At 41.3% G+C, this 11,439-nt stretch overlaps 1 protein-coding gene across 1 annotated transcript; it reads left to right on the top strand.

The window, feature by feature from the left end:
• The first annotated feature begins 309 nt into the window (after positions 1–309).
• On the top strand, positions 310–10,165 carry LOC110293613 (arylacetamide deacetylase-like 4). Its single transcript, XM_021161492.1, has 4 exons — positions 310–520; positions 4,374–4,590; positions 6,350–6,413; positions 9,365–10,165. Exons 1-4 carry the CDS (start codon positions 353–355, stop codon positions 10,137–10,139), a joined length of 1,224 nt encoding a protein of 407 aa, XP_021017151.1. The 5' UTR covers positions 310–352; the 3' UTR covers positions 10,140–10,165.
• Positions 10,166–11,439: the final 1,274 nt, after the last annotated feature.

Below are 11,439 nucleotides of genomic sequence, written 5' to 3'. Positions count from 1 at the left end.
CTGGACTGCAAAAAATTAAAGTAGTAGTAGTGATTAGCATCATCATCACCATCATCATCATCAACAACAACCTCCATAAAACAAAACACAAACAAACAAACAAAAATCCCCAACTTTGATCATCTGTGATGGCTTTCCTAATCTATTTGTTCCTTGGGGAGCAGGTTCCTCTGGCTCCTGTTGATTTGTGTGGTTATTTCAGAGGCTAGATCAGGCCACTGAGTCAGGTGCAGTCTGAAAGAAGGGAGTGGAGGTGGCAGGTCATAAAACTGGGTCAGTTGTTCTCAAGGAATATCTTCAGGGCAGTACCTTCTCAAGACCTCAGACAGCAGTTTTTCAGAGGCTCAGTGCCATGGCTGTCCTGTGGCTGGTGCTGCTAGTGAGCCTGTCTACTTTTTATCTGGGAGTCTTCATATGGGCTGTCATTCAGCACTTTCTCACTGTGGAAATTCCCTCTGCCTTGAAGCATCCTGTCAAGTTCAGACTTCTGCATTGTTTAATGCTGTACATAATTACTCTGGTGAGTCTGCTCTTGGGGGCATTATGGTTTTCAGTACTCATCTCTGTAGTGTTCCCTTCTTTTATCCTCCCATAACTAGATTCCCTACAGGTGTGAGTGACTACATTATTGTATCTTAGAAACATGGAAATATTGTGTTTGTTTCTATCTATCCCTTGTACCCTCTCTCTTCCCTCCCTGCCTTCCTCCTGTCTTTGTTCTTACTTTTAAAAGACAGTATATTGTGGAGTTTAGTCTGGCATTGAATTCACTATGTATCCAGAAATGACCTGAAGCTCCTGATTGTCCACCTGCTATCTTCCTAGTGCTGAGATTAGAACTCTTATCTCCCAAATGCTGTGGTTAGAGTTGTACAAAATCATGCTTGATTAGTGTGGTTCTGAGGATCAGACTAGACCTTGCACACTAGGTCAACACTGTATTTAGCTATACCCCCAGCACTTCCTTTGTACTTAAAGTTTTGAGATAAATGTCTCATGATGTTGAAGTGGTTATCTTTTGGTTCCCACCATGTGAGGGCTGAGATTGAAAGCCAGCATCACTACTCATTATCTAGACTCTATTTCTGAGGACAGAAAAATTATTTCAGCCAGTTTCACCTCAAGATAGATCCATGGCTCAGCGTGTCTGACATTTTCTGCAGCAGCCCCCTACTGCCTTCTACTCACTTGCTTCTAGGTGTTTTGTTGCATACTTATGAAAATCTGGGAACCACTGACTATTTCTCAGCAGGATCCCTTTGCAGGTAAAATCTACATGTTGATGCATGTATCCATCATTTAGCACGATTGCCTTGGGTGGCTGGAATCTGCACTTTCCTTTGTTGCTGACTGGGCATAGGAACCATAGTCTATCCTCAGGTAGAGTAGATTTTGAAAGAAAGTTTGGCTTTGTGTGGGAAGTAAACAGTTTGAAGAATGCAATGTCTCTATCTTGGCTGAAGGCCTGTAGTGGTCACAGTTCATAAGTGATTACTTCAGATGGCAGCTATAGTGGAGAAGAGAGATGGAGAAGAGAGGGGTAAAAAGAAGCTGCAGCCAAGCTGTCTGCTAAGCATCTCTGTTCTAATCTCATTGACTGCAAGAACCCTGTGATTAATCTCTATGTATGTCAGAGTCTCCCTCTTCAAGGCAGGCAACATTATCTGTCTTGTGAGGTCAAGGCTATTACATAGCATATGACAAAGAATAATAGGTTTCATATGTGACTTTAAAATATAATGTGTCCCTGTGCTGTTGGATTTTTCTCCACAATGGACCACACCTAGTGGAGTGAGCAAGCCTTGTTCAATACAATAATTGAAAGATTCTGGCCTCAACCCTAAATTCACCTTTATGTGCAAGTACTTTCCTAAAGGTCAAACTGTTTCAAGCCCATGGACTGTGTAGAACTACAGGATAGTTTAGAGCCCTAGAAGAGCCAAATTTACCAGAAACACCACACTCTTTCCAACCTGTAGTTTATTTTCTACAGCATCACACCTAGTTCACAATTGTGGAAAATGTGAACATCATCTATAAAAAAAAAGCCCACACAAAACAGTGTAATTCTCTGATGTATCTAATGGCCTTTTAGAATGTGATTCTTAGTTTAACACCATATGCTCTACAATATTCCCAAACAAATATTTTTGTTAATCTAGAGGTGGAGGCTGAGAGAGGAGGAAGTTGTTATCTTTGCTATCAGATGCCTCATTGGGTAGTATGGGTGATCATATGTTAACAGTGAAGTCTTAGGCAATTTCTAAGAAAGTCAGACAAGTATAGTGAGCGTACGTAAGGAATACACAGCTATCATTACAAAGGGTGACAGTTTGGGCCCATCCACCCAAGAGCAGGTAAGAAAAGCTCCCAGGGGAAAGGGGGGAAGCTGCTTGAATAAGAGGTATAGTCAGTCTTCTCTTGAGGGAGCAGGGTTGGAACCAACCTGCACTATTAAGGGCTGCCTTGAAATTTGTGGGGGTTGAGAGCTAAGTTGACAAAGGTCTAGCCTGGCTCAGCAGATCATACACTCTTGATGGGAGGCAGGTGAGGCTTGTAGGCTAAACTCTTTCTCTCTCCTAAAACTCAAACAGGAAAACCTCTTTGGGGAGTTCTTTCATAGAACAATGGGTCAACCCACTGAACCTTGAACTAAAACCAAATTCATTTCTCCTATGCCTGGGGCCTGTTCTGCTGGGTCTCATCAGTAACTTCCTTCTCTGAGGGAAGTTCTTCCTGATCCTTCACCTCTTCCCTGGCTCACTTCCATAGATAACACTCACTCAGTGAATCTCCACAATAATGATGTACAGTGTTTTTCAGTTACCTTGTGATTGCCTCAGCCTTTAGTTTATGTCTGCTTTGTTCCAGACCAGATATAAGCTCTTTCTAGTTTCTTAATCAAGAACTCACATCCTAGGAGCCTCCTCCAGAGGAACTATCTCAACCAGGGGAGCCTAATTCAACCATAGCAGTCCATAATTTCAGTCTAATGGTTAGGTGTAAGTATCTGCATCTGTCTCAATCAGCTGCTGGTTGGGCCTCTCAGAGGACAGCCATACTAGGCTCCTGACTGTAAGCACACCACAGCAGCAGTAATAGTGTCAGACCCTGGTGCCTCTCTCCCCCATGAGATGCTTTATTTTTTATATTAGAAGTATATAATTTTCCCTGGTGATCCAATAACAAAGACTTGCCTTTTTTAAAAACATGGGAAGGCCCATGTGAGACTGTTTCTGAGTAGGTAGCTGAGCAAGCAAGGGGGGCAAGCCGGTGAACTATGTCAATTATCCTGTTGGTTGCTTGGTTTTTCTTGATGATGAATTGTAACTTGTAAGCCAAATAAACCCTTTTCTCTATCAAATTGGTTGTGGCCAAGTTGTTTATCACAGCCACAAAAGAAAAAGAAGACAATATGTTTATTGGCCATTTGTACTTTGTCTTGTGTGATCTATTCATTTTACTGTTTGGATGACTTACTTTCTTGATATAGATGATCTCTCTCTCTCTCTCTCTCTCTCTCTCTCTCTCTCTCTCACACACACACACTAGACATTTAATTATCTTTGAGGCATCACCAGCAAAATTTTTCCATTCTACAGACTGTTTTCAGTCAGTTAAAACAGTTTCCTTTGTGTATGAAAGCCTTTTCATTCCATTTGTCAGTGTTTGTCCTTATATCCAGATAGAATGGAGGTTTATGCAAGAAGTCTTTACATATGCCTATGTCTTAAAGTTTTCCCCCCCATTGTTTAATCTAACATTTTTAGAATTTCAGATATTATAGTACAATGTTTGATCCTTTTGGATCTGTTTTTATATAGGGATGTAGGACCATTTATGAACATGGAGATACTTAGTTTTTCCAGAGCCATTTGTTGAAGAGGCTTTCCTTTCCTCTTTTAGTCACCCTTGCTGAAACTCAGATGGCTGTGATTATGCAAAGGTATATTTGGGTCTTCCATCCTATGCCATTTATATATTTGTCTTGTGAACAGGCCATATCAACACAATAACATGGATTTTGGTTGAGACAATCAAATTGGGTCCACATCATTATCTAATCTGGATATTTGGGGTAGAAGCTCTGAAAAATCCCCTTTTTTTCTAAGCAGAATCCGCAGCCAGTTGTAGACACCAGTGCATCATATATGCAGGAGTCAAGAAACAGTCAACTAATTTTAGCAATGCTAAGTGGCTGCAGCATGTACAAGCCTACCTTATAGTCTCCTGTGCCTCAATTTTCTTCTTCTTCCTTTCCACCACCTTGTTCTTCCCATCTCCCCCTTCTCTTTTTCTTTCTCCTCCTCCTTCATCATCATCATCGTCATCATCATCATTATGTCTTCCTTCTTTTTTTTTAACTCCTACAGGGAAATATATTAGAGAAGATGAAAATTTGCTCCATGGTCAGATTTATTCAGGTTTTCCAGGACTTAATAGTCATAAAGAAGAACCATAACTTGGTGGTAACCAACATGCATTTTGGGACAATCCCTGTGAGACTATTCCAGCCTAAGGCAGTGTCCTCAGAAGGCCGGCGAGGCATTATTTTCTACCATGGAGGGGGAGCCATATGTGGCAGCCTGGGTGAGTACTTTCTGTGCTGGGTGGGAAAGGGAGGTCTTCATGACAGAGAAAGTCTTTCATACATTTTTACGAGGACCTCTTTGGGGGAAGTCAAAGCAAATAGAAGTTGGAACTTTTTTTTAATTAGGTATTTTCTTCATTTACATTTCAAATGTTATCCCAAAAGTCCCCCATACCCTCCCCCACCCACTCCTCTACCCACCCACTCTCACTTCTTGGTCCTGGTGTTCCTCTGTACTGAGGCATATAAAGTTTGCAAGGCCAAGGGGCCTCTCTTCCTGATGATAGCCTACTAGTCCATCTTCTGCTACATACGCAGCTAGAGAGAAGTTGGAACTTTTAAGGAATGGATTGACATCTTGGAAATCATATCACTCAGTGAGATTGAAGCCTCCATGGCAATGTTTCCTATATAATATATCAATCAGTCTAGGTTTGGGCAGCATTGTCCACTGTGATTCTCCCAGTACTGTGACATCTCCCTTTACTTTCCACTCATTGCACTGGTCATTCCTATCTGCCCCATAATGACTTCAAGTCTGTATGCTTCCTTCAGCTCAGCCTGACCACTGTTCTAAAACCCCATTCTAGTTATTATACTTTAGTTTCATCATCTTTCCCTACAAGAATGATCCAGTACTTGCCATTGGTATCTGTTAGCTTCCATTACATACCTGAGCATAGAGCCCACCTAGGCACTTTGTCTTCCCTTAAACTTGCTGTGTTGCAGCCTGTGAACTTCTCAACACAGCAAGCATCCTGGGTTGCTCACATGTTTTTCTGTGCTTGTTGTTTGTACAAACTCAAAAGATATCACTTTGAGGATGAGGGTTACTTCATACCTTCTGGTGATTGAGGTCACCATAGAAGTTCTGAAGATGTTACCAAGATGCCTTCTATAATTCATAAGTTACCTATAAGTCAATTTTGTCTGTGGTAGCCACCCTTTTCCAGGAACTCTTTGTCCTTTTTCTTTCTTCCCTGTCATCAGCCCCTAAGACCCCCTTCTCTGAGCTGTAATCCTCTATTGCAGGATAGTGCTATTTCCACATCTTAAGCAGCAATGGCGCAAGAGATATTTTCTAAATATCTAGTTAACCACAGAATCTCTACAGGAATATAGGACACACCAGAACACACACACACACACACACACACCAACACACACACATACACACAGAGTCCATAAATTTAGGGGTCTACATATCAAAGGAGGAGGCTAGAACATGCAGGAGAACAAAAATGAGGAGGTGGTTTCAAATATGGGTATCACAGGAATGGAACAAAGAGTTATTCAGTGTTTCTGATCAATCTCTCAAACAAAGTCCTAAATTGAACCAAAATGAGCTTTGCACTAATTTTAATGGACCAGTCTACTACTAAATGTCATCATTTATCTCCTTATAAATGCAAACCTATGAACATATTAATAATCCAGGTGTGGAACTGCAAACATACCACGATAGAAATGCCCATATCAGATCCAATCATCCAAAAGTCCCTGGTTTACACACTGTTTAAAATTCAATGCTATAGAAAGTAAACCGTAAATTCCAACCAAATCTTGATATTCAGGAATTTGGGGATGATATCTATCCTTGTCCAGCAGAACTGGCCAAGGTTCCCTCAAAAGAATAAAAAATAGCAAAATACAAATGACATTATTACCATGTCCACCATGACAGCTGCCATTTCTGGGACTAAAGTGGGAAATGCTGGGATCTTGTCACACTGCTTAACACCTAGGTTCCTCTTCTAGACTGTTACCACAATCTGTGCAGCTTCCTGGCTCAGCAGACGGATTCAGTGGTGCTATCAGTGGGGTGAGTGGCCTGAGACAATTGGTGGTTTATATATGTGGGTGTGAATTTGGGGGTACAGATTTGGGTGACTCTAGACCACAGAAAAAGGTCCTGACGTCATATACTCTCTTGTAAATGTTTCCCTGAACATGTCCACCCCACTTTCAAAACAAAGTCTTAAAATATACTTAGAAGTCTTGAAATATACCCATTCCTGGGAAGTACATCAGTATACTGTAACAGATGGAATGTAAAAATTCAAAGTTCTGAGCTCCTAGGGAATAATATAGATCGACACTGTAAAGAACCAGGAAGGGCATACCAGGATGGAAAGGAACCCAGGTAGTATTTTAAAATCAAAAGTGACAGTATGTCTTCTTTCTGAGGCTAAATTCATTAAAGTCAAAAGAATACTTTATCAGACACTCAGAGATGGACAGGAGTTAGAAATACAGAAAAGAATAACTGACCAATATTGAAATCAACTTATCTCTTCAATTGGTTGGGTTATGTTGCCTTTGGAAACAGTGATGCAATTAGACTTGAGAAATGGTCAAGGTAAATTGAAGTCATGATTATTGTTGCTTGATGGTTCTGCTATTTGTTGCAACAATAAAATATCCACTGTGTAGAAACCACTTTGAAAGAATGTAGAACATAACTTAATACCCAACTCTGGTCTTTTGAAAATAAAGGCCTCTTTGAAAGGATGGAAGACAGAGATGAATATTTATCATTGTTTGAGAACAAATACAGTTTAAAGAACTAAATGAGAAAACTTGAAAACCACACTGCTAGATTCTGCTACTTGAATAGCTACCACTTCAGTTGTCCTTTCATACCCTGACATCTCTCAGAATGGGTGGCTAGAGCAAATCTCTTAGACTCTGTTCCTCTCTGATGGCATAGGGAGATCTAGTAACACCTTTTCAGACTTCAGAGACCATCTCTCCTCTGAACTTCCTATGGTGTCTGAACTTCTAATATGGGAACCCACATAACTTCTAATATGGGAACCCACATCTCTGAGATTCCCTCAATGGAACTGGAGAGGAGTGTGCAAACACCTGATCTGAAATCTCAAAGGAAATTCATCAGTGGGGAATTCCAGATACTTAGAGTTCTGATTCATGGGCCAGAGAAGATGTACTAGAATAGCAAGTGGAGATGCTCAGCTAGAGAAGTGTTTTGGGACTACCAGAGGGCTGCTGTGTGTTATGCTGCTGTAACTAGCAGCCATTTATCCCTAGCCTTCCCTCTTACCCCCTCCTCCCTCCATCCTTAGCTCCTTCTTGCCCACTCTTCACTGTCCTTCCTCCTAATTTCCCCTTTCTTATTTTCTCTCCCCTCCTGACCTTCCTTTCCTGGATGCAACAACCCATGAGTCTAAATGAAGTCTCTGAAACTCTGTTGACACACAGTCGTGACATCAATCATCTCTCTGGAGTTTTTTTTCTTCCACCAGGGTGGAAATTGGGTGTAGGTGAGCAATTCTTCCAACTGGTTATTTATGGCATCATAGTCCTTAGCATCTGAAGTAACTGGTGACAGTAGAGAACTAGAAGCCACAACAGGCACCACCTCTGTGTTTGTTGTCCTGAAGCTTCCTTCTGTCAATGGGATCTTTAACCCAATGATGCGTAGTGGTACAGCTCCTGTGTATATGTGTGAAATCACCTCTACCCCCACGCCTTGACAACACCCATGTTCTAGGGTGTCTAAAAGCCTTGACGCTTATGGCACTGGTTCTTGCTTCTGTTGTTCTAATTGCCCACACTATGGCCACTGCTGCCTGTCTTCTCTATCTATTATTGTCTTCAAGAGCTGCTATTGTTGCCAATGTGCCTTTGCTTCTGTTATCTGTTGCGATTCTTAAAGCTTCACTTTTGATGCTTTAAGACTACTTTGCAGTTTTTGTGTTAAGATTTCTAGCTTCCTCCAAGAGCTAGCAATTCCCACTACCAAGGTGCCCATTGGTCTTTGTGCTTCTGCCACCATTGCACTACATGGTGTCACCATATGGCGCTCTCTCACCTCTGAACCTGCTCCAGTTCTTCCAGTCCTGTGGTCAACATTGCCATCAGTTCTTTCTTCCTGTAACTAGATCATTGCATTCATGAGAATAGTATCATTGTCCCTCTTAGCTTATTTCAACATTACATCTTCCAGGCTACCAGGGTCTTGGTGGGACAGTGATAGGGAGTATCTGGTGAAAGATGTTTGAAATAGTGGATAGGTTGCTTCCAACTGCAACTGCAAGAACTAGAGTGTCTAATCTCGTAGCTGCAGTTGTGTAGCTTGTTGCTTCCTCTAGGTATGTATGTTCTTCAAAGTTACTGGAGCTACACAAGAATAGTCCAGATGAGTGAGTAGTAGTCATTTTCTTAAATCAGCCAGTGTACTGGAGAAAACTCTAAGAATTTTCAATTAGGGAGTCTAATTGTCTGTCCCTTAACAATGACATTTATTCCCAGGAAAATGAAGATTAGAAGGTTCATTTACGTTAAGACATCATGATATTAGTTATTAGTATAACTAACGTTATTAATATAACATTGATGTAAAAATTAAAGAACAGTGGTTTTGGCAATGCTCAGTGGATGCTTGATACAGCAGGGAGAGCTAAAACCCCTCACTTGTCCCACTGGAACCAGCAGAGCTCCAGTCACCATTTCTGAATCTTTGTTGGTTGTTCTGTTTCCTAAGGCAACAGCTTTGAGCTTGCCTGATCCTTTGTGGGGCTTACTCATCTATGGGAATCATAATGTGCATTGGAATGGAAAATCTGTCCTTTCTAACTCTGATGGGATCCTCATGTCCACATAGGAAAATGAGAATAGATCTTTACTTACTGGGGTCATTCTGAGGATTTAATCAGGTTCTTTTTCTAATAAGAGTAGAGGATGCTGTTCAAATGGCCTCCAGTGATCCATATTTATATTGCTGTCTTGAGTTTGTTTGTTTCCTCTTAGGTACCGCAAGCTTCCTGACCACCATTACCCTTGTATTTCTAAGGATTGCCTAAATGCCTCCATTCACTTCTTGAAGAATCTAATGACCTATGGGGTAGACCCCTCCCGGGTGGTAGCCTGTGGAGAAAGTATTGGAGGTGGGGCTGTGGCTGTAATTACCCAGGCATTGGTCAGCTTCCAAAATCTCCCCCACATCTGTGCTCAGGTGCTCATTACTCCAATTATGCAGGCGATCAATTTCCGTTTACCATCACATCAGCAAAACCAAAATGTCCCATTCCTCACCAGAGACATACTCACGATAGCTGTGTGTAAATACCTGGATATTGACTTATCTTGGAAAGATGCACTGTTTAATGGTACTTATATGCATCCAGACACCTGGGAGAAGTATAGGAAATGGCTCAGCTCTGATAACATCCCTAGAAGGTTCAAGAATAAAAGCCTCCTGCCTGAGTTTTCAAGACCTTTCGATGAGGCTGCCTTTATGGAAATCAGACATAATTCAGGTTCAGAGGTCTCACCTCTCCTAGTAGATGACAAGATCATTGCTCAGCTTCCAGAAGCATTCCTAGTGTCCTGTGAGAATGACCCCCTGCGAGATGATGCCTTGCTCTACAAGAAGCGCTTAGAAGACCAAGGCGTCCCTGTAACCTGGTACCATGTGGAAGATGGCTTTCATGGATGCATCCTTTTGTTTGATAAACAGCCTTTCTCTTTTCCCTGCTCCATAAAAATTGCAAATGCTGTTGCCAGTTACATAAAGGGCATATGACGGTCACCTTTGGCTTAGAGTATGGAACAAGATAATAACTGCCTCTTCTGGTTTTTTTCCTAATTTAGTTTCACGGGGTAAGGAGATGCTGAAGCAATTCATGATTCAAGAAGGAAATACTAGGTGGAAGTAAGAACTCTTAGCTTTGCCTGGCATGGTGGTGCATGCCTTTAATCCCAGCACTTGGGAGCAGAGACAGGCAGATTTCTGAGTTCGAGGCCAGCCTGCTCTAAGAAGTGAGTGCCAGGACAGCCAGGGCTATACAGAGAAACCCTGTTTCAAAAAACCAAAAAAAGAAAAACCAAAATATGAAAAACCAAAAAAAAAAGAAGAAGAAGAACTGTTAGCTTTTTATTTAAGAAAGACTGGACTGTGTGTTTCATTCCAGAGCCAACAACATCCAGTGTAGCAATACTTTGTACTGTTCGTTCACTTGAAATAAATGTCAAAGTTAAAAAATGTCTGTCAAATTTTATGAATGACTTCTCTAAGAGGTTGTGTAGAATAAATTCCATCATCTAGTCATACCATTATTGGTTAATCTGTACCCATGATGGCACGGAGAAAGGATCATTCTTACTGTTTTTTTCCTGAGGCCAAAGTCACATGATCACTTGTACTCAATTTGTGACCATTTCTTCAATCTATCGTGATGTCATTTTGCAGATCCCCTTTTAGACAATGACTCTTATGCTGAATTATGAGTTGACATCAATGTGGGAATTTAAGAAGCAGAGATAGAGGAAAAGTCAATGAGAGAGGACTAAAAAGGATGAGTGAGCTTTGGGATGCCATGTGTTTTTTTTTTCTGGGATCACATTATTCAGTGAAATTTCTAAATCAGACCCTAGTCTATCATGAGATGTGTTCTCAGAGTCACAGCTATGATGTGAGTGTTTGAGGTCACCTGGTGTTTGGAAGGTATGTCACTAGGTGAGGATGGTGCTAAATTCACATGTCATTCCAAGTTTCACAAGGGTAATTGCCCTTGCTTAACCCATACACATACCCCCCCCCCCTCAGTTGATAGGGAATTTGAAGGAATTCTCTCCACTGCGTGTTGGGAATCATCCAGAGTAATGTTGTTGTTTAATGGGTCCATGTCTTGTAAATTAGCCAAATGGCAATTAATCCAAACCCTACTTTCAAAATACTGAATTACTAAGGTCTCTGGCTCTGTCTTCTATGCCAACCAGCCTTGTCTTATTTGTAGTACCTTCAGGTGTGAATGATGGAGGAATGAGGTCTTGCTTGCATCCTGAATCCTTGTGACTAGGGAAAGTATCAGAACAGAGGATGG

This window comes from Mus caroli, chromosome 4 (assembly GCF_900094665.2).
Source record: "Mus caroli chromosome 4, CAROLI_EIJ_v1.1, whole genome shotgun sequence".
Classification (NCBI taxonomy): Eukaryota; Metazoa; Chordata; class Mammalia; order Rodentia; family Muridae; genus Mus; species Mus caroli.
This window is presented reverse-complemented; position numbering and strand designations above follow the sequence as displayed.